The sequence below is a fragment of the Cinclus cinclus genome, chromosome 6 (genome assembly GCF_963662255.1).
Source record: "Cinclus cinclus chromosome 6, bCinCin1.1, whole genome shotgun sequence".
NCBI lineage: Eukaryota > Metazoa > Chordata > Aves > Passeriformes > Cinclidae > Cinclus > Cinclus cinclus.
The window spans coordinates 19,897,825-19,925,612 of NC_085051.1; the positions used below are offsets into that span (position 1 = coordinate 19,897,825).

Here is a 27,788-nt window from a genome sequence, read left to right on the forward strand (position 1 = left end):
TTGAAAGACTGAACAGCTTAAGGGTATGAACAACACCAAGAAAAGCTGGTGCTTCTGTGACCCATATTTCTCAAGGTCATAAATTTTCAAGCATAAACGATCACAATTTCTCCATTTGTACTTAAAATTTATATGTCCTTGTGAATTTTGGGAGAAATGTTAAGTTCCACTGATGAGATCAGAACTTCACAAGGAGAGAAGAAAAATTACGCTTTCTAGTGCCCATCTATGTGAACTAGGGACTCTTCTGTTGATTTGTTTTCTGCCTGCAGGTATATATAGCTCTTTTCTTTATGTTGCAGAGGCAGCCTACAAAAACAGATATACCTGTATGATTCTCAAGGTGTGGATGACCATGGGAGAACAACTGTTAAAGAGCAGCATCCTCGATCAATTTATTAATAGCCATGAGCAGTCATATGAAGAGTTTCTAAGTACATTCACATATCTTTTGAAAGGTATGTAATTTCCCAAATCCCTTGTTAGATACCACAGACAGAAGGAAAGATAAAAAGAGAAGCAGTGGTGTTTAGTGTCGTTGTGCTACTCACCTGCTTTGTGACTTTAGGCAAATCATTGTGGTGCTTTTGTTTTTCCACTCAGCAGTGGGAACCCTGAGGAGAACTTTCTACACATTGGTTCCCAGGCTGCTGTGCTCCCTCCCTACAGGTGGTTAGCCATTTATGCTTGCTTTAGGGAGGCGGGGGGAACACGCGCTGTTTGGAAGGATAGATATTTCCTAAGTACATCTTGCATTGTTTTGCTTGAGAAGTCTCCATAAAAGAAGAGCCTAAGGAAAGTACTTAATAGTGTGAGATGATGTCCTGAGATTAGGAGTGTGCAATTTGGGTACTTTTACAGGTTTACTTACATTAGCCCACTGTGCTGTGCCTGTGTGAGTGCCTTCTACAAAGTGATTGCCTTCTATGATGAAGAAGCTACCTGGAGGGATGTGGATATTGTCTAAAGTGATTTCAGCAAGGCTTTCAAGACTATCTCCCACAATATCTTCATAGGCAAACGCAGGAAGTGCGAGCTGGATTAATGGACAGTGAGGTGGGATGAGAACTGGCTGAGTGTCAGACCCCAGAGTGTCGAGATCAGAGGCGCAGGTGCTGTCACTGGTGCTGTTCCCCCAGGGTTCAATGCTGGGCCCAGTCTTGTTTACCAAACTCATCAATGACTTGGAGGAAGGGGCAGAGGCCTCCCCAGCAAAGTTCCCTGCAGACACGAAGCTGGGAGGAGTGTCCCACACCCCAGAGGGCTGTGCAGCCCTCAACAGGTTGGAGAGATGGGCAGAGAGGAACCTCCTGAAATTCAACAAAGGCAAGTGCAGGGTCCTGCTCCTGGGGAGGAACAACCCCCTGCACCAGCACAGGCTGGGGCTGAGCTCTTGGGAAGCAGCTCTGGGGAGAAGGACCTGGGGCTGCTGGTGGCAAACAAGCTGTCCATGACCAGCAGTGGCCAAGAAGGCCAATGGGATCCCAGGGGGCACTAGGAGCAGCACTGCCAGCAGGTCACGGGAGGTGATCCTGCCCCTCTGCTCAGCCCTGGGGAGGCACACCTGGAGTGCTGTGTCCAGTTCTGGGCTCCTCAGAAAAGACACACTTGGAGCTCGTGGAGTGGGTCCAGTGAAGGACAGCAGAGATGACGGGGAGAGTGCAGCATCTCTCTCTTATCAGGAAAGGCTGAGGCAGCTTGGCCTGTTCAGCCTCAAGAAGAGACAAATCAGAGGGGACCTTATCAATGTCTGTAAGTCTGTGACAGAAGGGTGTCAGAGGATGGAGCCGGGCCCTTCCCAGTGGTGCCAAGCAATAGGACAAGAGGCAATGGGCAGAAGCAGATGCACAGAATTTCCACCTGAATACCAGGAGCGACCACTTCACTGTACAGGTGACTGAGCACTGGAACAGATTGCCCAGAGAGGGTGTGGAGTCTCCCTCGCTGGAGGTACTCAGGATCTCCCTGGACACCATGCTGTGGAAGGTGCTCTAGGATGACCCTGCTTTAGCAGGGAGGTTGGACAAGGTGATCCACTGTGGTCACTTCCACCAGACACATCCTGTGCCATGCTAGCAGGTAACTTGTGTGAAGGTACAGCAGGACATCACATAAATGATTAGGCTGAAAAGATCTCATGCTCTGCATATGAAATAAAAAATAGAGCTTTATCTTGATCTGAGCATCGCTGAATTACTGAATTCCAATTCTGTAGCTCAGGTTCTCATTTTTTAACCATATTCAGACAGGTGCCTTAAAAATAAGTGCAAGCTACATATTACTCACAATTCTCTTTACCACTGCTTTGCACTAAAATTGATGTCCTCATAGTATTGCAGAAGAACTGTATTTTTCAATTACAACATGTGGCATGCCCCATTGATCAGTACTCAGAAGTCTGTCCTGCCCTTACCCTTCAGGCAGAACTAAGTGTCAGTCACAAGCATTGAGCAGAAAAACAGTGGGGGAGTGGAAGCTGCCACAGAAATAATCTTGTGGCAGCTTTCTGTCTCTCCTCCCTATAAAATATAGAAGAGAAAGGAGACACTGGGGGATGAGATAAGAGGATTGAAAATCCGGTTCTGGTGTTCTTATGTATGATTGATACACTGGGGATAGCTCCTATCCTAGAAGCGTGCTGCGTATGATGATGCTACTTGCAAAAAGCCTCAGCGTGTATTTCAGTCACTTTCACTGTCACTGAAAGCATTTGCCACTAAAATAATATAAAAGGTAGAGCTTTACCTGAATCAAATGCTTAGAAATGCAGGTTCTTATGATGGTATGAACAGCTCAACTTGTTTTCCTCCCACTTTAGTTTTCCTTTAAAAGTACCCAACAAGCTGGTTTACATTATAATGACCTGCAAAAATTCTACTTAAAGCATAAAACATACATTGTCATCTGATAGATTTTTGTTTGTCATAACACTAGAAACAGAAAACACACAAAACTAATTGGATCCCATTGATTTCACAAAGTAACATATTTAGAGAAGGTGATTTTCATTTGTACATGAATTTATACTAGGTCTGCAGTTGGCAATGCAAAGATATTTTCAGCTGAACTTTCTGTTATTCTTGAAAGCATCTCATAAGAATCTGATTCCCTAGTGATTTTTTTATTTTTTTCTTCATATGTTGAATTTACTGTGAAGCTGTAAAAAATGTACCTTGAGTAGAAAGACCCAAGTATCCTTGGCTGTTCTGGCCTAGCTAAAAAGAACCTTTTCAGGCTACAAATAGCCTGGAGTGACCCCCTGTGAACGCATTATGACTTTCTGATAAGATTGTCATTTCATTCTTAAAAATGTGGAAGACAGGATTAATTAATTTTTACATTCCTGACTTCAATTTGTCTTTTTAAGAATTGCTAATATCCTAATGAAGAAAATCATATTTTTAGGATGTTTTATTTTTATTCTTTCTGAATGTGTGATATTGCCTTTGAGTACTTCTATTCTTCCTTCTGCTATTTGAAAAGATACTCTCTTAGTTCATATAGAACAAGATCTGGAGTCAAAATAAGTCCTTCTGAATTCTGTGTAATTGGTTTCATGATGTGTATTTGGCTTAACTAACACAGAGACAGCTCTAACTTAGCTGGACCATGAAATTACATTTTTGATATGAGATTTTAATCTTCCAGATTTTAGTATTCCTAAAAATCCCAGTGGTTCTGTTTTTTAAAATATGCTTGGTGCAGTGAGAAAATGAGACTTCATAGACTAATTGACAAGTAAATCCTATAGTGAGACTATTACTTCCCGTCTACAGATCTGATGGAAGTGGGATAAACATGCATAAATATATTTTTAAGACTCTGACCTCAGTATTTAAAACATACTGCTCCAACAGAATATGACCTATATATCTTAAATAAATAGTATTTTAAAAATAGTATTTTAAAATTATTTTTAAAACCTTTTTCCTTGATTCTGTAATGGGTGAGCATCTGAGGGCTGGGTTAAGATTCTAGTTAAGTCTCTTTGTTTTTCCTATTTAGAGCATCCACAGTGTGTTTTTTGTCATAGGGATAATATTAAGAAGATGAATGTATAGGTGGCAGGGCTGGTGAATCCATGGGAATGTAATTTAGCAATTAGAGCACAATCTAGAAAAAATGAAATCTTTCATCCTCACTATAAAGCTTTGCAGCTGAAGGAGCCTCAGAATAGCTGAATTTACAAGAGTGGATGATACAGATTTCTGTAGATGTGGTGAATGAGATGTATGTTCAGAAATACACACTTCCTAGAAAAACTTTGGACAAAATCTCGTGGAAATCCATCCAACTCTGCTTTTGAAAAAATTGCCACAAAGGACAAAAACCTCTTTCAAATCTTAGGAAGAGTGTCTGAAATCTGGTGCATAGCTATGATGCTCAAAATGAGAAGGCAGCATCTGCTCATTTTTTAAAATTTAGAGGAAGAATGGGAAATTCACTGGAACATAAAATATCTCATTTGACCTTGTACAAAAAGTGCAGAAAAAAACCCCAAAAAACAAATGGTCCAAGCTTCAACATTTTCATTTAAATTTTAAATTACTCTTCTCTCACTTCTAAAAATATGGGATTAGAGATCATTCAGATGGATAGGAAAATGCTGCCATGAATAAAATTCTTACCCAAATCCAAGTTAAGATTTACATGTTTTTTTTTTTTTTTCATGATTCTGGACACTTGACCACCAGGATTAAATGAATTCAATTCCTGCTGTTAATTTTGCTCTATTTCATACACCTCCCACTGCCTGGCAGTGTGTTGAAGTCCAGGGACCTTGATTAGGGCCATCTAAGCAAACCACATCTTGGGCTGAAACTTCATAGCCCTGGTGCTGTTGTTTTGATGCTTCTGTGCTGAGCAAACTGTCAAGTGGAGGAAGTTTGGAAGTGAGTGATCACTTCTGTTCTTACAGGTGGCATGCAAGAGCTATATTCTGTGTTGTGCTCAGATTAACTTAATTCCCCTGTGAAATCTGGGCAAGGTATTCAGTTCACAGTCCATTTGACTGTAGCTGTCTGTTTCCTTTTTATATTAACCACATTTAGGAAAAACAAAAACTTTAAACTTCCTCTATAAGTGTCAGTGAAAGCACTTTACAAATGTCAGTCTTCACAGCAGAAAACATAGCAGAGAACTATATAAGTGACAGTAAATGCACTTTTATTTTAAAAATGGACCAGTAGGACAATGCTAACCCCAAGAGAAATTTCAGCCTATGAGTAGATTTGCCAATAAAAGCAAGTAGACAGTTCAGTAAAACTAATTAAATTAATCTGTCACCCCCAGGGAACTTAAACAGGGCATGAAATAGGGAAACAGCAGCAACTCAGAGCTTTTTATTGATGTGTTGTGCTGGATCATTTGATAGAATTGGTTGGAGACAAAATTTGCAATTTTCTATTGATCATAAATTCAGTAGCTATCTCTATGTAGCCTTTATCCAATATTGTATAAAATCAAATACCATACAGGGCCTCTAAATGTCAAAAAAAATCCCATACATAGAGATGCAAACTTAATAGATTATTTTTGAAATAATAATAACTGATCTGTTTTATGGATATTTGTTTCCTGGTATTTGCTCTGCAAGATACCTCATCTCAATTGTATAGACAGAAAAAAATAGGCCTAAAGAAGGGAAATGACTCGTGCATTTGCACAGTAGCTCAATGGCAGCACCAGGTAAGTACAGAGGCACTCAGACTCCTGGAAACTTGAACAGCCCTTGAACAATAGTGCTTGCCTAATAGCAATTCTTCGTTCTTTTCTGCATTTATTACAAAACAGTTCTTGAAGAGTATTTCAGATAACAAAAAAAAAGTATTTTCATTCTCTGCATAACTGAGATTTTCTAGGACATAGAAAGGGAAATATTTCATAATGTTGCTGTGGATACTTTGGTGGAGGTTCTATCCTACAGTGGCGTATTGGCAGTGATTGAATTCTAGCAAAACAAAATGCAGTAACACAGAGTGAACTCTGCTGTACATCGAAGTGCACTAAAATGCAGCTGCTGGCTTAGTTTCATGTATTGCAGTGAGCTGAGGAAGCCCTCTTTCCACATGTGACACAAAGCAAATAATGTCTGAGATCAGAGCTCTGTGTAAGTGACTCAACAGGACAATCAGAAACAGAGGTCGAGTGACCTCACTTCCAGTTCAGTGCTGAACACTTTGTAGAATTGGGTACTTTTCAGTGTTCACTATAAAATTAAATAGAAATGCCTAATTTCAAGAAAGTAGGTATTTGCCTTAAAAAAAAAAAGTCAGGGCTTTTAGGGATGCCTTAATATTGTGATAATAATGTCCAAATTCTAGCATTTTCAAAACTCTTGGGCTTTATGACATTTTATTTTGTTCCCACCTGCTGTCATCTTTCTTATATTACTTGTTTAGAAAGGAATACTTTGTATGAAGATGTCAGATGCTTTTAATTATATACAATTTGCTTGTTTCTTACAGCACTTACCTACTCGCCTATTAGTGCTGAATTCTTCTAGGATGCAACCACAAGAAAGCCTTCAAGATTGATTCTGCCCTGATTTATTAGTACATCACATGTTCTTTTAAAGTGCTCCCTACATATGAATTTAATGTAGTTTCCTTGTGCTGTGGAGTACTTCAGGCAAATTTGCATTTTCTTTGATTGTGAAAAAAACCAAACAAAAATCCAAGTATTTAAGAAATAAACTCGAATACATTCTGTTTGTACTAGCTAAGATTAAAAAGAACGCTTAGTGTAACCCAAACTCATAAAGAACTCTGGAGTTCTTGTACATCTGTTGAAAGAAATAGGATTTTGCTTGTGCAAGCTACTGAAATGATGAATTGCCTGTTTATCTTCTTATTTACCTGACAGCATTAGTATCCAAATGGAGAGGGTATCCAGCAACAACGCTGCTGAGCTGTGAAAGAATCATATGAACTTTTAAATGATCTGATGGGGTGAATGAGGAATAAACAGGAAATACTGTCCTTTTTCTAACACTGAGACTATCAAAAGCACTACAGAGATATTGATACAGATAAACACTACGTAGAACCAGAACACAGGGGTTCCATTAAGCGGAAAGCGAGAGATACTGGTACAATAAAAAAACAACTAAACTTTTGAAAGTTAGGAGCTCAGTTAGTTTTAGAGAAGTATTGCTGTACATTAAGCTAGAGCAGGTCTGTGAGAGTGGCTGAAATATACTTGAGAATAGCAGTCGTTCATGTTTCTCCTGAAGGAGATCATAAAAACATCCTTTCCTGACTTATTTTTAAACATACTATAATAAGTATCCAAAAATGGCAGTCAGAAGTAACTAGTGGGACTTAAGAGTTCACCCTTTTAGGTTAGAATTAGTTCCACTGAAATTACTTCTCCCAGTCCATGGAATATGTATTTATCCTAGCTGAGGGGATAATACAGTGGAATTTCCATAAGAAATGGGTAAATTTAAATTAAAAAACCAGGCCTATATTAGTGATTACAGTAAAACTTGACCTTTTTTGAACGGGGAAATAAAAAGCTTAACTATACTTTTTGCTGATGATTTGTCATTTAATCAGGATACGATCAAAGATGTTAGAGGAAAAGGCTGCACCAGCTGAATTTTTGTGTTAAAAAAATTGATTTGCACACTAAGGTAAAGTTTTTAGGCAAGTTATTTCCTGTAAAGGAGTTTTGCTTGCTCACTACTACTGTGAGATCACTGCCATTGAAATTAGTGCGGATTTTGATGGAGTAAGATTGGAATGGACCTTACAGGAATTCAGAAAATTAATGAGATAGACAATCCAGATGCTGAGTGTGGGCAGATATGGTACAATATCTATAAAACATCCACTGCCTTTTTGGGTGTCATCAGGAGGCTAAACCCTTAGACTCTTAAAACAGGACTATATCACAAAGTTTAGCTACCTGAATTACACCTGAATTGCTCCTAATTTTGGACAGGCATGTGGGACTCTAATAGTGAAATCCTGGAGGTACATACTGTATAGGGTAATTGGACTTCTTGTGTTGAAAAGTCAGACAAACTGCATTGATTTACAGGAACTTTTACGTAAAAACACATGGACACAGAAAGGTATCTGGTTAACATAAATCAGAATGGCTTTTTTAGGCTAAGTAACTTTAAAACACTATGTTCTGTTCCCAGCAGGACAGCCTACAAGCATAGGGAGGCTGCAGATTTTGGTAGGGTTACTGCAGAAAATGTGGGAGCTGCTTTGATTGAGTTAACAAAAATTAAAAGAAGGCTTTAAAAATAATCTTATTAACAAACTGGATTTTCTGTCTTGAAATTCCTTGTCTTCCTCTTACAGCTTGTAATTCTGGATAAATGAATGCACTGCTGTACAGTGGTTTGCTTAATTGCAAATAGGGAAATACAGGTAGTTCTAGAGTATGTTACCATCTTGTGAACATGTGAAAGTGGTATTTTTGTGGAAACATTTCAATGACAGCCTTTTTTGTTGTTTTAAAATGTTTGATGATGGTGTGTTTGAAGAATAGAGAAAGTGAATGAACATGACATTTTGTACTTGCGACCTCTCTTCAAGACAGTTATTATGGTACTGTGAGTAAAATTGTTTTTTTTTTTTTTTTTTTTGGTTCAGGAATCGTGCAGAAAGTCACTTTTTGAATTCCAGGTTTTCCATCAAAGCATTACTTATAAGAGATTTAAGGGATTCACAGGCCTTCTGCTGGCCCTTGGTTCAGGATTTGAGGACAAAAAAAGTAAATTGGAGCTTAAAACAGTAGCTTTGCTGTATGTTTTTTTTTTGTTGTTGTTGTTTTATAGTTAAAGGGACCTGTTTCTAAATCTCAACCAGTTTTTGGAAAAATGTAGGAAGCACCTGGTAGTTTGAATGTTTTGTCCAGTGTATTAACCCAAGCCAGGTATTCTGTGGTATGTTATTGATTGCTGTATTCTGGTCTGGCTTTGCAATGCTACAGACCATGAGAATTTTATCATTCTTCTGGGGCTACTATGTCATCTGAGAGATTTCACCGACAGTAGCTTTTTCCTGATAATACAGGTAGCTCTTTTCTCTGGTTTTGTGATAAGTGACTCCGTTATTCTTTGAAATATGTGGGTGATCACTAGACATTCTCAACATATTCCTGTCCAAATTGGAAGACAAAGAGAATTTTAGGCAATATAGAGGATAGATACCAGGAGAGAAAAAAAATTGTCAAGTTGGATATCCTTTTTGATTGAAATATGTTCCTGAAGTCTGCACCATACTCTTAGTGACACACAATTATGATGGCTACTGCTCTTGAGAGACTCAGATGTACTTTTCTAGAGACCTAAGTTGGCTTTTTATTTCATTTTTAAGATACTGACAGTAAAATGACTAAAAAGTGAGGCAGAATTTGTCTGCAGAATAAATATATGAATCTTTATATCTTCCTCTGCTACATTTTGTTGTGTTTGTATCCCTTATTTTTGATTTTTATCACATATTGTGAAGGCCAGTGTTCTGCTACAGGATCCTGGCAGGTTGAGAGCTGTGACTGTGAATAATGAGTCAATTATCACTTAGTCAGGAAAAAGGCAGAGTGATCCTCTTGCTGGCTTGAATGGGATCCTTCCTTCTTTCCCTTCTCTTTAAAAACGGACAGAAATGGTTGAAAGTCAGAACTCTGTCAGAGAAATACACCTGGGATGCTTGTCTTCAGACTGTAGTTTCGTTAACTTCAAAACAATTAATGTGTGTTTTTTTAAATAATATTTTCTTAGTTCGTTACAGTTACTGCTTCAAAGGAGCCAGATGTTTGCTGCATGTATTGGGAGACTGTAGGTGTCAGTAGTTGCTTTGGGCAGCTGAAGTTGGCTCTTACTGGTCCTCAGGGACTGTGCTCAAGGCTGGCAACATAATGTTTAAATAACCTGCCCCCTTTTAATTTATATGGCATGGCCTCATTATGCACATGGTTGCATAGTTGATATTCTGTCCACAGAATTGCATTTAACAACTGCTTTGGGTTGCTTAGACATTTTACATCTGAATTTTTCTTCACGAGCAGTCATGAATCTAGTATCACACTGCAATACTGAATGTTTCATCAAATATGATGTTTAATATTCTCTAAGCCAATAATTTTGCAATGTTCTTAACCAGAAAAAGGTTTCTGTCAGAAGTTTATGACTGATCTCTTAGGAAAAGGGATAGTGTTTCTAAGCTGTAGTCAGGGGTTGGTAAATGGCACATAAATACTCTGAATGCACTTGATTTCTTACTAGCTCATTTAATTTATCTAGCTTTTTAGCTGTGACAATAGCTCAGGTGTCCAGAAAATATATAACCTAATAAAGCAAGTTTGTCAGCTCACATGTGCACCTAATTATAACTGCCTAACTATGTGCTATAAGACTTTGGACGCTAAAAATGATATTTTGTTTGGACAATTCAGAAACTATATTTTTTAGAAGGATGATCTGATTTATAGCCCAGAAGAATGACCACAGTGGTATACAAGAAAAGCATGGGCTAGTGCAGGAATATCATGTTTAATCAGAGTCTGTTGGCTGTATGAATTATGCTTCTGGTCATTCCAGTGATGATTTCTTTTGTCTCTCGGTTGGTCTGGTGAGAAAATTGCATGGCTTCCACAATCTTTGTTTCACTTTTCATGCAGAAATGCTCCTGATGTGCACAGGGAGGACACTGGGTTGGTCCTCACACCCTGTTGATGCTCTGCTGGTCTGCAGATGTTCGACTGTATTATTCACTGCCAATACACATCTGCCCCAAAAAAACATTAATATTATTTTGTGGCTTGTCAGTCTTTAAGATAAAGCTTGCAAACAGGAAGCCCATCCTGTTTTACTACTAAAGTAAAAATAAGGTTGATGTTTTTTGAGCTAGCCATCTAGTTCTTCCTGTAAAGTAGGGTGACAGTAAAATTATCTTCAAATAGTGGGTGACTATTTTACCAGTCAAGAATTTAAAAGGGTTTCATGTCTAATACTGCTTCATTTCCATGGCTTAAAAAGAGAGTATGTTGGAGTAAGTGATAGCTCATATGTATTGCTCTATCCAAATACTGTTTTAGGAAAGTACTTGCTAAAGAAGCAAGGAAAAGAAAGATGTTATAGAGACGTGGGATTTAGGAATTATTCAGAGGATCCATCTGTTATCTGTGCATTAAAACCCGTTTGCTAGATTGCTCTGGTGTGGTTCAGTTTGCTTTCTGTGAACCCTGACTCTTGTGTGGACTTCAGGTTATGCTCAGCCTGCCAGCCCTTTCTGCATGTCACAGTAACTGCAGCACAGAGCTGTCCCAGGGGATTAATAATTCTTTGTGTATGGCTCAGCATAGTAACCCCAAAGGCATCATTAAAACTCTCCACAAGAATACTTCAATGCTTACAATACATAATTATGCTTTAGAATTGCAATGCAGTGTTTCTTATTGTTGCAAACTAAATTTTTCAAACTAAACCCAAAAAGTTTGATTAAATGAACATATATTTTTTTATTAAGAACATGTGGTGTGAAGTTAATTTTAATTGATTAACCTATAGCTGGTCTCTACTTGATAATGGGACTTATAAAAAGTACTGCATTTTTATTGTGGCTGTGATTGCTTCATATTTTGCCAGGCTGAAGGGAAAAACCCCAACTACTCAGCGTGGGTTTGGAAAGCCATGCACATAGTAGTCAGCTTCTAGATCCAGTAAGGTGTAACCTTACTGTCTTGCCTTTTGGGATATTTCAGTTCTTGGTTGATTTTTATGACATTTTTTGTATATTGCATAAGCTTTTGTGATAATGAATTTTTCAGTATTGAGGAATAGGTGGACTTCATGCATTTGAAGTTCAAACTCCATATTTGGATTTATGGTAAAGTCTGATAAAGTTTTACAGTAAAGTTTTATTTTATACACAAAACACATGTATGTGTTGTACGTGGAAGCTTTCATGAGAGGAAAAATGAATGTGTAAAAAAGTCAATATTACATGTAATTAAATGCATGCTTTTCTTTTTTTTGGGTAGTCCTGTATGTTATATGATCTGGTGTGATTCTGCTTGCAGAGAAAGAGGAAGAGACAATTCAGGGAAGTAAAGTAGACTCCTTAAGAAAAAAATGTTCTACTTCTGAATTACCAAACAGAAGTAAACAGGATGGCTTACCTGAAAGAAGCAAAGAAATGTGGGTGTCATTTCCACCACGGATGCCAAATGAGAATGAGGTAATGAGTTAACATTTGTCCATGTGGACAAGCACCACGTTTAAACAGATAAAAATATGGGGAGATACACTGTCCAAATGTTAGAGGCTAGTGGTATTTATCCTATTTGAGACAAATATTTAAAATACTACCTAAGTGTTAAATGCTTAGAGAGGCACCTGCAGAGATCATGTTTGGCAGTGGCATTTGCCCTTGCTGAAGAGCTGCCATAATCTGACTAACAAATAAGGCACCCTGCAATGAGTTAAGTAGTGCTTTCACTGGAGACTGCAGTTTGTGGTAGAGGTTGGCAAAAAGGAGAACAAAAAATCTGAAATTATGGATGCCAGCATGGACAGATTTGTTTTGTTTCTTGTAGATTTTAGGAAATACAGAGTTCTGTGTTACTGAAACTATGTTACTGCCTGAAGTAAACACTGGGCAGGCCAGGGAAATTTTTGATCTTCTGAAACGTAAGGGATTAGGGATTTAATATGTAGGGACAAGAAAACAGCAGACATCATCTGGAAGGGAGTGAGATGGAAATCTGAGTCAACTTTTTAAGAACTTCTGCGTTCCTGCCTGAACAACAAATAATTAAGCTGTGATCTAGTCTGTACTCAAAATTTCCCTTCATTAAACTTTTATTAAAAAAGAAGTAGCAGGTCCTTTTGTGAAATACACAGAGCAACACACTGAAGTGCTTTCAAATGATGGGCCTGCCAGGCATCAGACCACAAGCTGCCACTTCCCTCCTTACTAGGACAGGTCTTTGAGGTAGAATCACGCAGGGCTTTTAAAACAATTGCATTCTGTCAGCTGATTGAGTAGCAATAATGACAATATTTTTGCCATTTTTTTCAAAAGTATTGTTTCCCCATTGGTATAATTTATTTTTGTGTCTCTTAACTGCATTGAATTGTCTTTCTGCCACATAAAGCAATGTACAACTTCCATTATCCTTTGTGTGATGGAATTTCCATGAAGCTTTACGTGTGTTTGTTTCTAAAGAGGAAGAAGCTTCAGACATGCCTGCACATTTTTGTCACGTTGGCAGTTTAAGAAACAAATACAATAATAGTAGAATACAGCAGAAAAATTGCTGTGTAGTGGCAGGAAGAGGCCATAATGCAATAAGTTGCCCACTGTAACCTTTAAGCCTGCCCTGAGGAAAGAAAATGGGACTGCTATTGAAAACAGTGCTACCAGTCTAAATGCTGCTTTTTAGGCATGCCATGATTACTTGCACTGTTGTTCCAGTCGATTCAGTCTGGTCCTCTGTAGGTTTTCAGATAATTACCTGTACCTGTTCTATTCTTAGGAGCATTCCATTCACTTCTTAAAAATGTTTATGTACAACATCTATAAAGCTGAGTAATGTGTTCTAGGGGACCCTTCTTGAGCAGGGAGCAGGTGACCTGCAGTGGTGCCTTCCAACCTTACCCATTCTGTGATTCTATGAACTATGTATCAATCAGGAGCTTTGATTGTGATTTTGATTCTGTTTCATGTGTCTAAGTATTTCTGCCCATCTATCTACAGACAGTGATGAGTGAGAGCTCAACAGCTGGTGCCTCTGATGGAAGTAATCTCAGTCTGTCTGAAAGAGTGAAGGTAGGTTTTCTTTGATTTTCTTCAAAGTGGGGATTATGAGCAGAACATGACTTATTTTTCTTGTATTAATTTACAAATTACAATTTGTTGATGTATTTCTTTCCCATCTTTGAGAAGAGTGAGAGCAATGCAATTTTTTTTTAATATTAGTGAGTATGTACTTTTAAAGTGTAAAGATTATGTAAATCTTGATGAAACTGTTTTCAAATCAGGTTGGCAAAAAATTATCTGAGAGCATCTTTAATTACTTTATGGAAACACAGAAGAAAATCCAGGGCATGTAGTCAATCCTCCATGGTAACAGTATTTGCAGATAGGCTGGGAAAAACCTTTCATTCTCACCATTCAGAGTGATACCTGAAATGAGAAATGTCTTGTCTTTTGGTATGTTTTAAATAGTTTAGATTGTTCAAGGGACATTAGCCTGAGAAAACAGTAGAACAAAGCCCCAGGTAAAATAGTAGACATGTAATAATTCTTAGTTTTTTTTATTTCCTAATCAATTCACCATTAGTGTCAAGACAGAAGGATCAAGCTCTAGTTTGCCTACAGCATGTACTCTCTTTGTGCCGTATGAAATGAGCTTGCAAAATTGCATAGTAACTTATCAGGCATCATTTTCCTATGAAAATATTTTACTTCTCCATCTTCCCACTAAGTTCTGGAAAAAGTTACTGTACAGATTGAGCTTCCTTTCCATCACTTAAGTTGATCTGTGGCAATTTTAGCAGTAAATCTTTGACTATGCCTAGAAGTATTTCCTTTGGGTTACACATTTCAAAGAAAATTCATATGCTTTCTTGGAAAAATGCAGGGGCAAATGGAAAAGATGACGCAGACAATTTGATGCATTTTTGCTTTGCTCTAGATTGTACTATATGGAATGGAATTGATACATTTTCATCTATTTTCCAATTTGGGTTCATGGCAGGTGGACAAATCCTTACACTTGGAAGATGTAGACACTGATGAAGAGACATGCAATGGTAGGTCCCCCCCCTTTGTATCCACCATCATTTTCTGTCTTTGAATGCAGGTGTGTGAACATTGATTAAAGAGCTGGTTCTCCCCTAAAAGAGATGATCTTCCTCAGTTCTATTGCTAGAAAATTCCCCACATTGCCCCAGTTCCCCAGACTGAAGTACTAATTTCCCTACTCTAAGAGGTAATGAAATAATAAATTAAGAGGAATATTTCTTGTACTTTGTCCTGGTGAACAGTTTTTTTTTTTTCTTCAAGTTTTTCTAGAAGTGCAGAGTGTTTCGTGTTAGCAACATTTTTCCACGTTTATGCATTTCTATTTTGTATTGAAATTACTTTGATTACAAAAGGCTTTTTTGTAAAGTAATGTGAGTTCTAAGAGACAGTGCTGTAAAGTGGAAATATTTAATGAAAATGCTGTTGCTGCCTATTAAAACAATTTCATCCTGGGCTTAAAATAGATTAGACTAATTCTGAATTCACAGTGAACTTCTTTAAAAATTCCAGTTAGGAGCATTTTGAGCTGTGTTGAACTGTTTTGTACATGTGTAATAATTTTAATGCTCCCACCTCCAAAAGAAGTAAATGGAATACTAACGTCTATAGTTATTTGTCTATCCTAGGTCCTCGTATGGTCTATATTATAACCAGAAATGACAACCTTTTAGTATTTAAATTAATTTTCCTCATCTATACCTGTAACTGTACAAGGAAACCAAGACACACAGATTAAGGGATTTGCCTGAGGTCACAGAAGCTGCTGGGTTTTGATGCTTGGTTTCTTAGTTATTGCCACTTGATTGGTCTCTCCACTCTAGCAGTAAAGTTTTGATTAGTCTTTCCTTTCTGTATGTCCTGAATTCCTGTGAAGTCTGAGGTCTTAGAGACTTCCAGCATCTCACAAGAAAATAACAAACCAATGTAAGCCAGGTTTATGGCAAATATTCTTTCTCCAGCCTTTCAGAAAGGAGGTAGTAAAACAGCTAAAACAGTAAAATAGACCAGGTACAGATGTCAAAGATTTCTTTTGAGTGCACTGTTCATATGTGCCCATTTTTCCCTTTGTAGGGCATTGTTCTCTGTTTATGTCTTATATTCTGGTAATATTTATTAAACAAAACCCTTGAGTTTACTGGTGGAAGCACAAACCCACGTTTCACTTGTATCATTATGAAAGGACAAATGCCTACATCTACTTCATTGAAGTATTGTTAGACATCTCTAGTTCCAAACAGGCCACAGATTGGTTGATGAGAATTAAGCCCAACTAAAATGCCAAGCAGAACACTGAGGAAATAGAGCTCTGCTTAAGCTTGGGGATAACTCAGTGCATTCAGTACTGTGACAGACCTTGCCTCTCTCCAGCTTTTGGGTAATTTCTGTGTATTTGTGTGTGTCCAAGAATAAATGTTAATCACATACATATGGAAAGCCCTGGTAAAACATGCTTCACTTGAGACAGACTGCCTCAGTGAAGAATGAGACTGTATCAGCAATGCTCACTAACAACATTAGGCTTTTAGATTGCATTTTATAACATTGAAACACTGCCTAGCCAGAAATTAATTGTTCCTTCTAAATGCTGGAAGGAAAGTGAACAGCATCTAAATTTATACCTGGGAAAACCACAGCCTGGGTCTTGCTCAGGGCTTTTCTGGTGAAAATAGTTGTTGAATCAGGCTGAAAAATTTTCTCTTGACTCCTAAGTGCAGAAGATAGCCCTTATGGTTTGATAGTTGTCTTACACATCAAAATCCACTTGATAGCTTCATACAAAGAGAGGTAAAAATCTTAGTCCTGTAGGAACCACAGCAAGAAAATGCATTTTAAAATACAAAGTTATGTCACTTCGATTGTTTGTAATGTTAAAGTAATCTAGAATAATATCACTAGTGAATACCTTAGTGAAAGATTAATTCTGAAGAATTCCAGGTAGTTCATAAATGACGTAAATTGTGACACAAGTTAGAGATATTCTGTTGTTGACCTTTTTAAATGCTGCCACCTTATGTCAGAACAAATGATTGATTTAAGACTTCATATTGTCAAAACAAGCTTAAAAATATCATAGCTTATTTTAACCAGTAAAAAAATATCATACCTTGCTAATAATTGCAACAAGCCTTTATCTCTCCTTGTTATTGGCTGCAGTTCAATATCTGTGTGCTTCACTTAGCTTTAAAGGGCAGATCAGTTAGCTGAGTTAGCAACTGTTCATTAATACAATAAATATTCACACTTAAGGACAACTGGCTCAAAGCTGACAGTATGAGAAGCATGATAGAGAATAGATGTTAAAACATCCCATGTAATCAGTGCTGTTTGGCAGATGTCCTGGAAGAGTCATTCTAGTGAAGTTTTTTGTTTGGTTGGTTTGCTTTTTTTTTTTTTTTTTCAAGTTTGTCTTGCAAAGTTCAGTGTCTTTTAAGGTGTGAATGAATGTGACTGCTTCTTATGAGTAGGAAAAGCAGCCCACGGATTTGGCCAGTATGCAGATTCATTGTAGCTGGTTTTGTTTGACAGCAATGGGCTGAAAGCTTGAAACATGGGCAGTGTTTTGCATTGTGGGACTTTGGCAGTAAACCATGATTGGCAAAGTAAAATTGCTGCCCTAAACCATAGCTTTAATGCATCCTGTAGAGACAGCACAGGCATGGTGTACTGTGATCTCTCTTTTCCCTGAATTTAATCTCTAACTGTAAGGAGCTTAAGGCAACAATAGAGATGATCAGGCTTTCTCCAGGGATGGATGGATGCTGCCTAGTGCCCATGTTTTGGCAACAGGACTTTCCAGGACCAGTGACAAATTTCTTGCTGCAGGGCTTGAGGGATAGTTTGGTAATTAAAGGTATTATTTGAATAAAGTACCAAATTTTAAAGTACCAAATAAAATACCAAGTCTGGAGATCTTGAGTGTGCTATTGTTTAAATTCAAGAGAAAATTAAAGCAGGACTATTTAAATGTGTAGGTGAGGCTTCACTGTCTCATCCTAATTCATCTTGGAGCACTGAAGTACTGCAATGTTATCTTTTCAAGGTCCCAGTTGTCTGTAATCCTGCAGAGTCTGAGCAGAACCTGATTGACTCAGTTACTTTGAAGCTGAGGCCAGGCATTACTGTTTATTATTTAAACAACTCTTTAGGCAAATTATATCGACATCTGTTATTTTTCACTATCTGTGCCTCTCCATTTATATTTTGAGCTTACATCCAGAAAAATCATGTTGAAGAAGAGGATTCAGAGTTAAATGAGGTGGATTTTTTAAAGTATGGGGCTCCCTCCCAGCTGGTGAATCCCTTTCTTGTTTTTCTTCTCCAGTCTCTGCAATCCATTTAACACTGCCTTGAGATGATTTCACACTAGGCAGCTCTTTGGGACTAACAGCCTGAAGCATGAGAATTAAGAGGAGACTGCAAAATTTAGCTTTTAAGCTTTTTTTGGTATCACTCTCTTCTCAACTCCCCATCAACAGCATTTTTGTGAAATGTAGTGTCTGAAAGTGGTAAAACCTGTGTCAGTGTATATATAGCTGTCAGTGTATATATAGCTGGGCATCGTTTGGCTGCAGTAAAGTTACAGACAAAACTTTGAACTTACTCACTTTTGAAAGTTAAAAGCAGACGTGTACCAGTAGATTACTTTTTCTATACTCATAATTGATGTCTATGATACAGAATAAGCAAAAAAATCAAGCTCAGCAGTGTTGACAGATTTAGTAATAGTTTTCTGGGATGTGATAGGGAGGGACTAAAGAGTATTGTTTACTTTCCTAATGTGCTGTCATTAAAGTATTCTGGACTTGAGTAAAATTGTCAGATATATCATCCAGGGAATTGATTCTTCATGGTACGAGAGGTGCATTTCAAGATGTCTTCTCAGTTTTTTTGGTATCACTGCCTGTTCAGTTATCTCTGTATATGGTGCTGTTGGCAGTATCCAAGGCTTTCCTGTTGCTAATTAATCACCTCCACAGAGAACATAATTAGCAGCTTAATTAGGATCATCATCCAGTAGTGCTGTAGCAGCAGCCTAAACAAGCTGTGAGGTATTGGCTAGAACTTACAATGGCCTGGAGTTCCTTTGAGTGCTCCCACTGAGAAGGACTACTGTCAAAACTCTCTAATTTTTCTCTCTGAAGGGGTTTCTTTATTAAACATTATCAGGGAAAGCAGCGTTTACCAATTAGACTTGCATATGCTGTCACATAGCCAGGATAGAGAGAGACAAAGCTCATTTCTGGCATGTCTACTGGCAAACAAAGGTTGATTACATTCTTAGGGGGTGATTGAAGGGAATTTGAAACATTGTTTGCATTACTAACAAGCCTTGAAAAGTGAAATTGACATTCTGAGTATGACAAGCACTTCTTGCTAAAAGCCGAAATAAATTTCCTTCTGTTGTCCTAATTCTGAAGAGTTATCTTTCTGAGCCATTGCCAGGTTGTTGCATAACAGTGATTCCTCCTCATCTCCTCTCTACAGATTAGTCTGTTGGGGGGGAGAAGCTCTCAGGGCAGAAATAATCAGTGTTTATATCATCAGGTGATGAAACCCTCTTGATGCCCAGACTTCCCTTACTTTAGTAAGGGTGTAGATTTAGGTTGCAAGTTTGAAACAATATGGAAGATGCCATTGTCTTTAAATGAGCATTCATATCTTCATTCTGTCCTACAAATGCTTTTGACCGAAATTATGAAAAAAGCAGGTGCAGAGCATGTGTAGACATAGCCTAGATACCTGGGAACCGTGCTGTCCTTTTCAGAAAGTTTTCTCATATAACTGGTGCAGAATCAGAATAGATGCTATGCTGAGAACAAGGACTGAAAGCACTTAGATGGCTGGAGATAGACATAAGCACTTATATGTGAATCACGAAACAAGGGACAAAAATCCAGAAATTAAATACCCAAGGGAATTAATTCAACTCTTTTTAAAAGAACATTCTGCTTTGCAATTCAAAGCCCCGCTGGCTTTTAAATAGTACACTATTCCCAGAAGAAAATGAAATGAAAAATTTCATCATGGATTTTTACAAATACCTAACTAGAAAACCCTTACTTTCAAATGCAGGCTCACAGGGCAGTGAGAGGTCCACAACTACACTACTATGGAAAAATTGTGCAGGTAGAGATAAATAGACACTTCAGCCGTTTCACCCTGGATCTATGTACTCTCTATTTGCTTCCATTAAGTAGTGTTTAATCAATGCTTTGAAAATGTATTCTAAGATTACAAGATAAATGTAAATGTAGTATAAAACTGTAAAGAAATTTGTGTATCAGCTGAAAAAATAGTAGGTAGTTTTACATAATCTTTTGACTAAATTGCAAGACATATGGTCCCCTTAAGTTCATTCATAAAAACATTACTGGGACACGATGGTCACATCTGTGCTGTGGCAGAGCTGAGATTGATTCATGTTAGAAGATATTTCTAAACCTAAGGCATATCCTTCTGATCTGTCACAGAATGCAAACCCACTGGTCCCGGTATGAATGTTTTGCTGAAGTTTGTAAAAGAAAAGTGATTCAGAAAAGCTGTTCATTTTTGAACTGTGGAACAAAATCCTGCCCATATGGAAAAATTACATGTCATTCCATCCCAGGTACAGGGAAGTCCTCTCAAGTCCCTCTTTTTGGAAAGCTCAGGGAGAAACAATCATCTGTAAAATACCCTTAGACAAGAGAGTCATCTGGCACTGCAGTGGGAAATATTAGTAGTTCTACCAGGTATTTTTACTTAATGTTCTGTTAGAGTCATACTAAGATGCTTTGCAGTGATCATTTATGCCCAATGTACAGTTGAAGCTCTAGCTGAAGAGAAATGAATGAGCTTGCTCAGTTCATGAGTGGCAGACAAGGTGTTTTATAATTTCTACTGCAGATGTCTCTGCTGAGGACCTTCCATCTTTTTTCTGAAAGAAATGAGTATAATTCCAGGTGCTTTCTGAGTTTAAGTGCATCTGCCTCCCGATTTTAATTCAGCACCCTTAAGAAAGACGAGCTACCTGTCTGTTTTCAGACAAGTTTTATTTTTCCTTAGTACAGTATTACTATCTAGATTTTAGCTCAGGACTGCGTGGATCTGTTTTAATGATAGCTTATGCAACAATAAGTACATCACACTCTGACTAACAAGTTACTGCACACGTCTGAGAACTAAACAGGATTCTGCTAATTTATGCATTGAGTGGAAGGTTAATGTTGACTCTTTTTTGTTCAGCAGGGTCATTAGTTCTCCCAGGAGAGGTGGAAGAGACAGTGACTTGCTGTACACCCTTCTTTGATAAGCCCATTCAGCCGAAGTTCAGAGCCCTCTCAGTTCCCCAGCCATCAGACAGCAAAGCCCAAGAGGTATGAAGTCAGATGTATTCATTCAAACTTGGGGGGTTTGTGGTATTTTTATTTTTCCTATCAGCTTCTACTGTTATTTCCATGAGAACAGAGGGGTATAGATGTAGTATGTGGAACTGCTGTGAGTTAGCAAGGCATATTATTAATTTTTAAATGAATAATGAATTCTTAAATATGTTAAGAATTGAAATAAACACTGTATTTTATCTTGCATAGTTAATGTATAATCTCACATTCTCAAAATGTGTACTTCAATACTTCAAGTGGTATGTGGGCTTTTTAATATTTAATTTGTGTAACTCACAGAATATTCAAGTAATCCTTTGCACTTTTAAGCCTTTTAGCAGCCCTTACTTATGTAGAATGATGGACCATTTAATTTTCCAGTGATCTCATGATCTTATGGCATACTCATTGGCTTAATATAGGAGCCATTTTCTGCAGCAGGGAGGTGGTGAATGATCCCTTTAATGTGACACTTAAAAGAAAAAGAAAGCATTTTAGACTATATTATGGTCAGAATTAAGATCTGGTCCCCTGGAAATGAGTAGTAGCAAGATGCTGCTGAGAAACTGCATTGTCAGGGTCTGGTGTGGAGAGGTTTTCTTTATGGCCTCTTGAGCCTTTTAATCAGACGCAGTCAGTGCAAGCTTTAATTTAGAATTGCTGTCTTCCTTCAGAAATTCAGTTCTTCTCAAACTGCAACAGAAGGTAGGGATTGCTCACAGGCTTATTTTAAGTCATTAAGCTTCCTATCCCAATAGTCAGCGTGAGCATTAACGTTCGGGGGTGTTTCTATTGCAGAGAATTCTTCACTGCTCTTTTCCCCTGCCTGATCAGTGCAGTAGAAGCTGAAGTTAGCCTCCAGTGAAAGTGGGCCAGTTTAGATAGTTTCACGTGCTCACTGATGTTCTTGTGAGTCTTAAATCAAGTTTATAAATGAGGCGTGACCAATCGAGGTTTGGTGTTATAGCACTGCATATGGTGCCTCCTTGCCTGTGCTCAGTTCTGTTTAGTTCCTTGCAATAAACTCTTCACTATAAGGAACAAGTCTGCTTTGGGAAAAAGTAGATGTTCTAAAATGACCTTTCAAGCTTTAATACCTACCATGCTGCGAATAAAAATACTCACTCTTTTCCCTAAGGATTGACATAATTCAAGGGTTTTGCCTTTAGATATATCCATTGGACACAAAATAGCACCCAAAAAACTAGAATTAGGTTTTATAGCTTTCTCATTTCATAACTTCTGTAGAGAAGGAGGGTTGTAGCAGCCTGCAGTGTTCATAAAGGACCGCATATGATTCTTTAAACTATAGTTCATGAAAAATAGATAAAGATCCAACTGCATGCAAAATTCATTTCCATTTGAGGGAAATTTGGGTTATGAAGGAAACTGAGTATTATTACATTGGCTATGAGTTGCTGCATTTTTCAAGAAGAAAGACAATTTTCCTAACCATTTGGTTGGTGCCAGGCTACTTATAATGAAGACAGTCTTTCCCCTAAATTATAAACATATTTTTGCCTTCATTTAGCTAATATAACTGTGACCTGATTTTTAGAACCATCAAGACTGAACGGGTCCATTTTAAAGTCCCTCAGTGCTTCAAATTGTCATTGCCTTGAAAATTAAGTCTTGCATTGCTTATGGCAGGACTAGTTTAGAAAGAGAAAAAGATTTTCCCTGGAGACATCTCTGCTTTAAAATGAGACTGTTCTCTGTCCATCAAAACAAATCTGTTAGGGAAGGGCAACATAATGTGGCTGCCTAATTGGTTTTCTTAGAGAACAGAAGACCATTCTGTGTGAAAAATAGCAGCATGAGAAATGTCTATGCTATGGAAACACTTGTGAGGCACTTTAGGGTAAATTGTGTATCTCTCAACATATTGCTCAGGAAAGTTTAAAAAAAGAAGCTCTGCTAAGACCCAGTTTATAACTCGGATAATTGTTAAAGAGCAACTTGTCTCCCTGAAAATGTTTTTCTGTCAAAAGGTGTTAGGAAGTGGCTTAGTGAATGACACAGCAAATTATTTGTGTTGTCCACCAGTGTTGCTTCATCTTTCTTTCCTTCCTTTAGACATAAATATATTTCAGGATTTCAATATTGACAGTGGAGCATACATGACATCCCACAAGCTGCTGCAAATTGAACTGGAATTAACTCTATGTTTGAAGTACATTATCACAGAACATTTCCCTCCCCTACCCAGGAATTTATTTTCCCCTTTATTTCTACTTAATATATTCTTCTATAAAAGATATCATGGTATTTTTATGTCTTAATGCCTTGTGTCTTTATTTGTTCTTATTTTCCTCTCAGCATACACAAGTGTATGGCATATTTTCCATCCACTTGCTATAAACATGCATTCCAAGTGGGATTCATCTCACCTAACTTTAGCTTTAAATGTAGTTTTAGTCCTCCAGTCACCAAGGGGCAGAAATAGGCAACTTCAGAAAGTGATTAATCCCACTTGCTGTAGGAATTTGTTGTAAGATGTAATATATCACCATCCCCAAGCTCAGGCTGGGCTATTTTTAGCTAACTGACTACCTTAGTCTAGAAACCTAATTTTTGTATGGCTGGGATTAGGAAAGAGGAATTCTGCTCTTCTATTCTCCTTTATTTGTCTGTAGATTGACCATTCAAAACAGTATTTAGTATGTCTGTCATTTTATCTTAATTTGTGGCATGGCAGCATTTATCCCCTAAAATACAACTTCCATTGAGTTCCTTTGCTTAAAGAGGCTGATATTCCTCAGATGAGGTTTTTTTCTGCTTCGTGCTACACATAAATGCTGCAAGAAAATGGAAGAACTTAAAGACAGGATTGACTAAGTCAAAGAAGATGGAGGAGATATCTTCTCAAAGGCCAGTAAAGACACAGAGATTGAATGACTTGTCCAGAATGATGAAGCTGAAGTGGAAAATTGGCCAAGATTTATTGACTTCTAGTCCAGTGCCCCAAGCTCAAACAAACTTTTTTTCTCCCGGGCACCACAGGAAATACTAAGCTTATACGAGATCATAGCACATATGCCTTCCCCAACTTCTTTTTTTTTAAAATTTATTGTTAGTGAACTAGTCAGTTTTCCCTTGAGCATGCAGTGAAATCACTGGTGAGTGTACGTGCAAGCTTTACATAATTTGAACAAGTGCCATAATTACACAGAAACACAAGTTTTGGACGGATAGAGACAAGCTGTTCAGCGAAATGTAGCTCCACACAGATTAATAAAAGAACTGAGTTGCCAATTATTAATAGACTTTTAAAAATGTCAATTTAAGGTATTTTATTTACAATACTACTTCATAAAACAACCTCTAGCCAAATATTTCAGTTATTAATATGAATATTACATTATTTCCCTCCTTTAATTTGGACATGCTGGAACTGTAATTGAAAGTGTTGTTTTTTTTTCTTCAGAGAGTAAATCACTGAAGCAATCTTAAACAAACTGGCAGTTTTCTAATAGAGCAGGATTCTATTCCCAGAGAGGTCTCAAAAAGATTTCAGTTAGATGTTAAATTAGACACCTGAAATTCACATATTTCTCTCATCTCCTTAGGCTAAAATAACAGGATAATAACTTGATCAGCTCAGAGGATTCAGTGTTCTATCGTAAAATGTCTTCCTTTTGACATAGAACTAAATTGCAGTTTGCAGTATATAAGTTTTAGATTACTTGTCTTCATGGAAGTTTGAAGTCAATGGCTTCTTGGGAGAAGAAGAAAAAAAGGAATCCCTAATGCTTCAAGTATTCATTTGAGAAATGAAGCACACTGATAAATATGCAGTGTGAATAAACTTTTCAAATGTGAAATGAGTGGGTAACAGAGAAATTGTTGACAGAGTGAAGTCGAGTATGTTTTATTTTGATATCTTACTTCAGTTAGCATTGTGGGGTCGAGTTTGGTAAACAAAAGTTTTTCCAGTGTTTTGCTGCATCTGCATGAAGTGTTCCTGGAATGACATGAAGGCCAAGACAAGGTCAGAGTGGATGTGTGCATACTTTCTGTAACTCCGTTGACAGAGGAAAATAGATTTGCTTTTGTAAAATCCCTATAAAGGCTTACTGTAGTTTGAACTCTACTTAGCTCAGTTACCTTAGCTGTATGACGTGGTTTAACCTGGGCAGGCACCAAACCCCACACAGCCACTCGCTTGCTCCCAACCAGTGGGACTGGGAGAGAATCACAAGGATAAACTGGAAAACTCATGGGTTGAGACAAAGGCAGTTTAATAGGGAAAGTAAAAGCCACACACCCAAGCAAAGCAAACCAAGGAGTTAATCCAGTGCCTCCCACAGGCAGGCAGGTGCTCAGCCATCTCCAGGAGAGCAGGGCCCCACCACGTGTGACAGTCCCTTGGGAAGACAAAGAACATCTCTCCAAACTCTCCTTTTCTCCTTCTCCCTCCTGCTTTGTGCACTGATGACACACCATGTGGTCTGGAATATCCCTGTGGTCAGCTGGGGTCACCTGTCCCAGCTGTGTCTCCTCCCTTGCACCCCCAGCTCCCTCACCACTGTGGAGGGACAAGAAGCAGAAAAGGTTTTGGCTCTGTGTGAGCCCTGCTCAGCAATAACAGAAACATCTCTGTGTTATCAACCTTGTGCTCAGAAGAAATTCAAAACACAGCCCTGTACCAGCCACTGTGAAGGAAATTACTCCAGCCAAAACCAGCGCAGTGTTGTAAAAACATTGTTACAACCAAAATAACTGAAAAACATTCCTGCCTTGCATTGTATTTTAGAATGCTTTGAATTTCTGCAAATGAAAGACAGGTAGTAGAACCCTGCCTACTGCTACCATTTGTTATCCGGTTGCTGGTAATCTTACTGACAAGGAATTCTACAAGGTTCTGCCTGTGGAAAAGATGAAAATGAGCATGAACATGTTGAGGAGGTCAAGGAGTTTGCTTTATCTCTGATGGGAATGAGAATTTGTGTGCAGACTTTATCTCTTGTTAACATGTTTCAGATGGGCTATTTATAAAAGTTAATGATGGTTTACCTGAAGTACTCTATCGATATAAGCAAGATAATTGTGTGCATAATGAACAGTGTTTTCTAGACCAAATCTGTCTGCAAAGTTTTTCCCATTTATAAATGCCCATGGTCTACACATGTGCATCCAGGATTATTTGTCTGCTCTAATATGTAAACCATATCCCTATAAAAAATGAGCAATATAGATGATTAATAAAATTATACAACCCTAGAAAAATTATTTCCTGATTATTCATGCAACATTACAGTTTATTAATACAGGATGTAGATACTACCCAAATGCTCTCTGCCATGTCCATCAGGTACTCAGCCACCAAAGAGGAATCCAGCTACCACTTCTCTGACTTACTACATGGCATTAACTGTGTCAGTGCTTCTTCTTACAAAATGTCACATCAAATTGTGCAGGATACTGTGCCTTCCAAACTGAGCAGTGATCACAGGATGCTGAGTGTTTTTCCTGCTTTTCAGCAAGTACATGTATTCTTAATTTCATATACATCAGTAGTCATGGGCTTCAACGAGGACTTGCCAGAAGCTTGAAAAAATAAGCATGTGTTTAAAACATTTTGCTGATTTGGTGCTGAAGTACTTAAATCTTTGAAACACATTTCTAGACAATTTATATTAACTTCCCATGGGATAGGGAGCATTCTTGCATAGTTTTAATATTGAAGATGTGTCTCCTGTGTTGCCCTGGAATTTATTTTATGTAACTGCTTACCATAAACCTTTCATGTTGTGGCCCCCTGCAGTTCCTTATCAGCATGGAGCCTGCCACAGTTATTTGTTTTCATTGTTTTATTTTATAGGCAGAGTGTTTATTCTAAGATATTTCAACCAGAAGCAATGCAGACATGCTATACAATATGCCAACAAAGCACATATTGGCAATGCATTAAGATTCTTATGTTCATCGTGCAAGAAATGCAAACTAGCCAATTCCATGTCTCTGAAATGGTGAAAAAAATTTTTTGAGTCTGAAAATTAATTATGTGTAATTCTGCTCTTTGCAGGCCTTTCCTTCACTGAAACTGTGCTCTGGGAAATACATTATGTTAGTATCAGATGCATGTATGAAACTGTAACACCAACCCAAATATTGGTGATACGGAATCTGTCTTTGAAATTTAACATAACTGCATAAAACACATCCATATTCCTACAGCCTTGCTGCTACAAGTGGCAGGAATATAATAGATGTGTGCAAGGGAGGTTTTTAGATTCCTTGCCTTGAGCAAAATTAGTTAATGATATTCATTCAGATACAGTACAGTACAAATGGGGCACATTAAATGGCTTAAATTAGGTCAAATTGAATAATTGAATTTATTCTTTTACTTAAAAAGAGCTTAATCAGCTGAGAGTGCTAGAGTCAGAAAAAATAGTTTAATTAAATATTAATTAGAAGTTTATACTTTGAGCTTCCTTATTATCACTTGTAGCAATATTATTTATGTATCTGTTTTTCCTCATTACAGCTCCTGGGTGATGATGTTCAACCATTCTCACTTGATGAAGAATTTGATTATGACAATGTGGCACTGACCCCTAAGTTCTCTGAAGCTGAGCTGAAGGCCATTTTAGAGTTGTCTGAAGAGAAAACAGGCACAGATGCCAAATCAGCACGAGCTGAAGACTGA

General features: G+C 37.8%; 1 protein-coding gene across 1 annotated transcript; it reads left to right on the forward strand.

The window, feature by feature from the left end:
- The first annotated feature begins 349 nt into the window (after positions 1–349).
- On the forward strand, positions 350–27,788 carry IFTAP (intraflagellar transport associated protein). The gene is made up of 6 exons (XM_062495652.1): positions 350–458; positions 12,043–12,200; positions 13,722–13,793; positions 14,725–14,779; positions 20,997–21,127; positions 27,627–27,788. Exons 1-6 carry the CDS (start codon positions 350–352, stop codon positions 27,786–27,788), a joined length of 687 nt encoding a protein of 228 aa, XP_062351636.1.

What these genes read in the sequence shown, in the direction of transcription:
- IFTAP (XM_062495652.1), top strand. Translation starts at nt 350, where the DNA reads ATGACCATGGGAGAACAACTGTTAAAGAGCAGCATCCTCGATCAATTT. An exon ending in ATTCACATATCTTTTGAAAG is followed by an intron (nt 459 to 12,042) that starts GTATGTAATTTC and finishes TTCTGCTTGCAG; the next exon opens with AGAAAGAGGAAGAGACAATT. An exon ending in CAGACAGCAAAGCCCAAGAG is followed by an intron (nt 21,128 to 27,626) that starts GTATGAAGTCAG and finishes TCCTCATTACAG; the next exon opens with CTCCTGGGTGATGATGTTCA.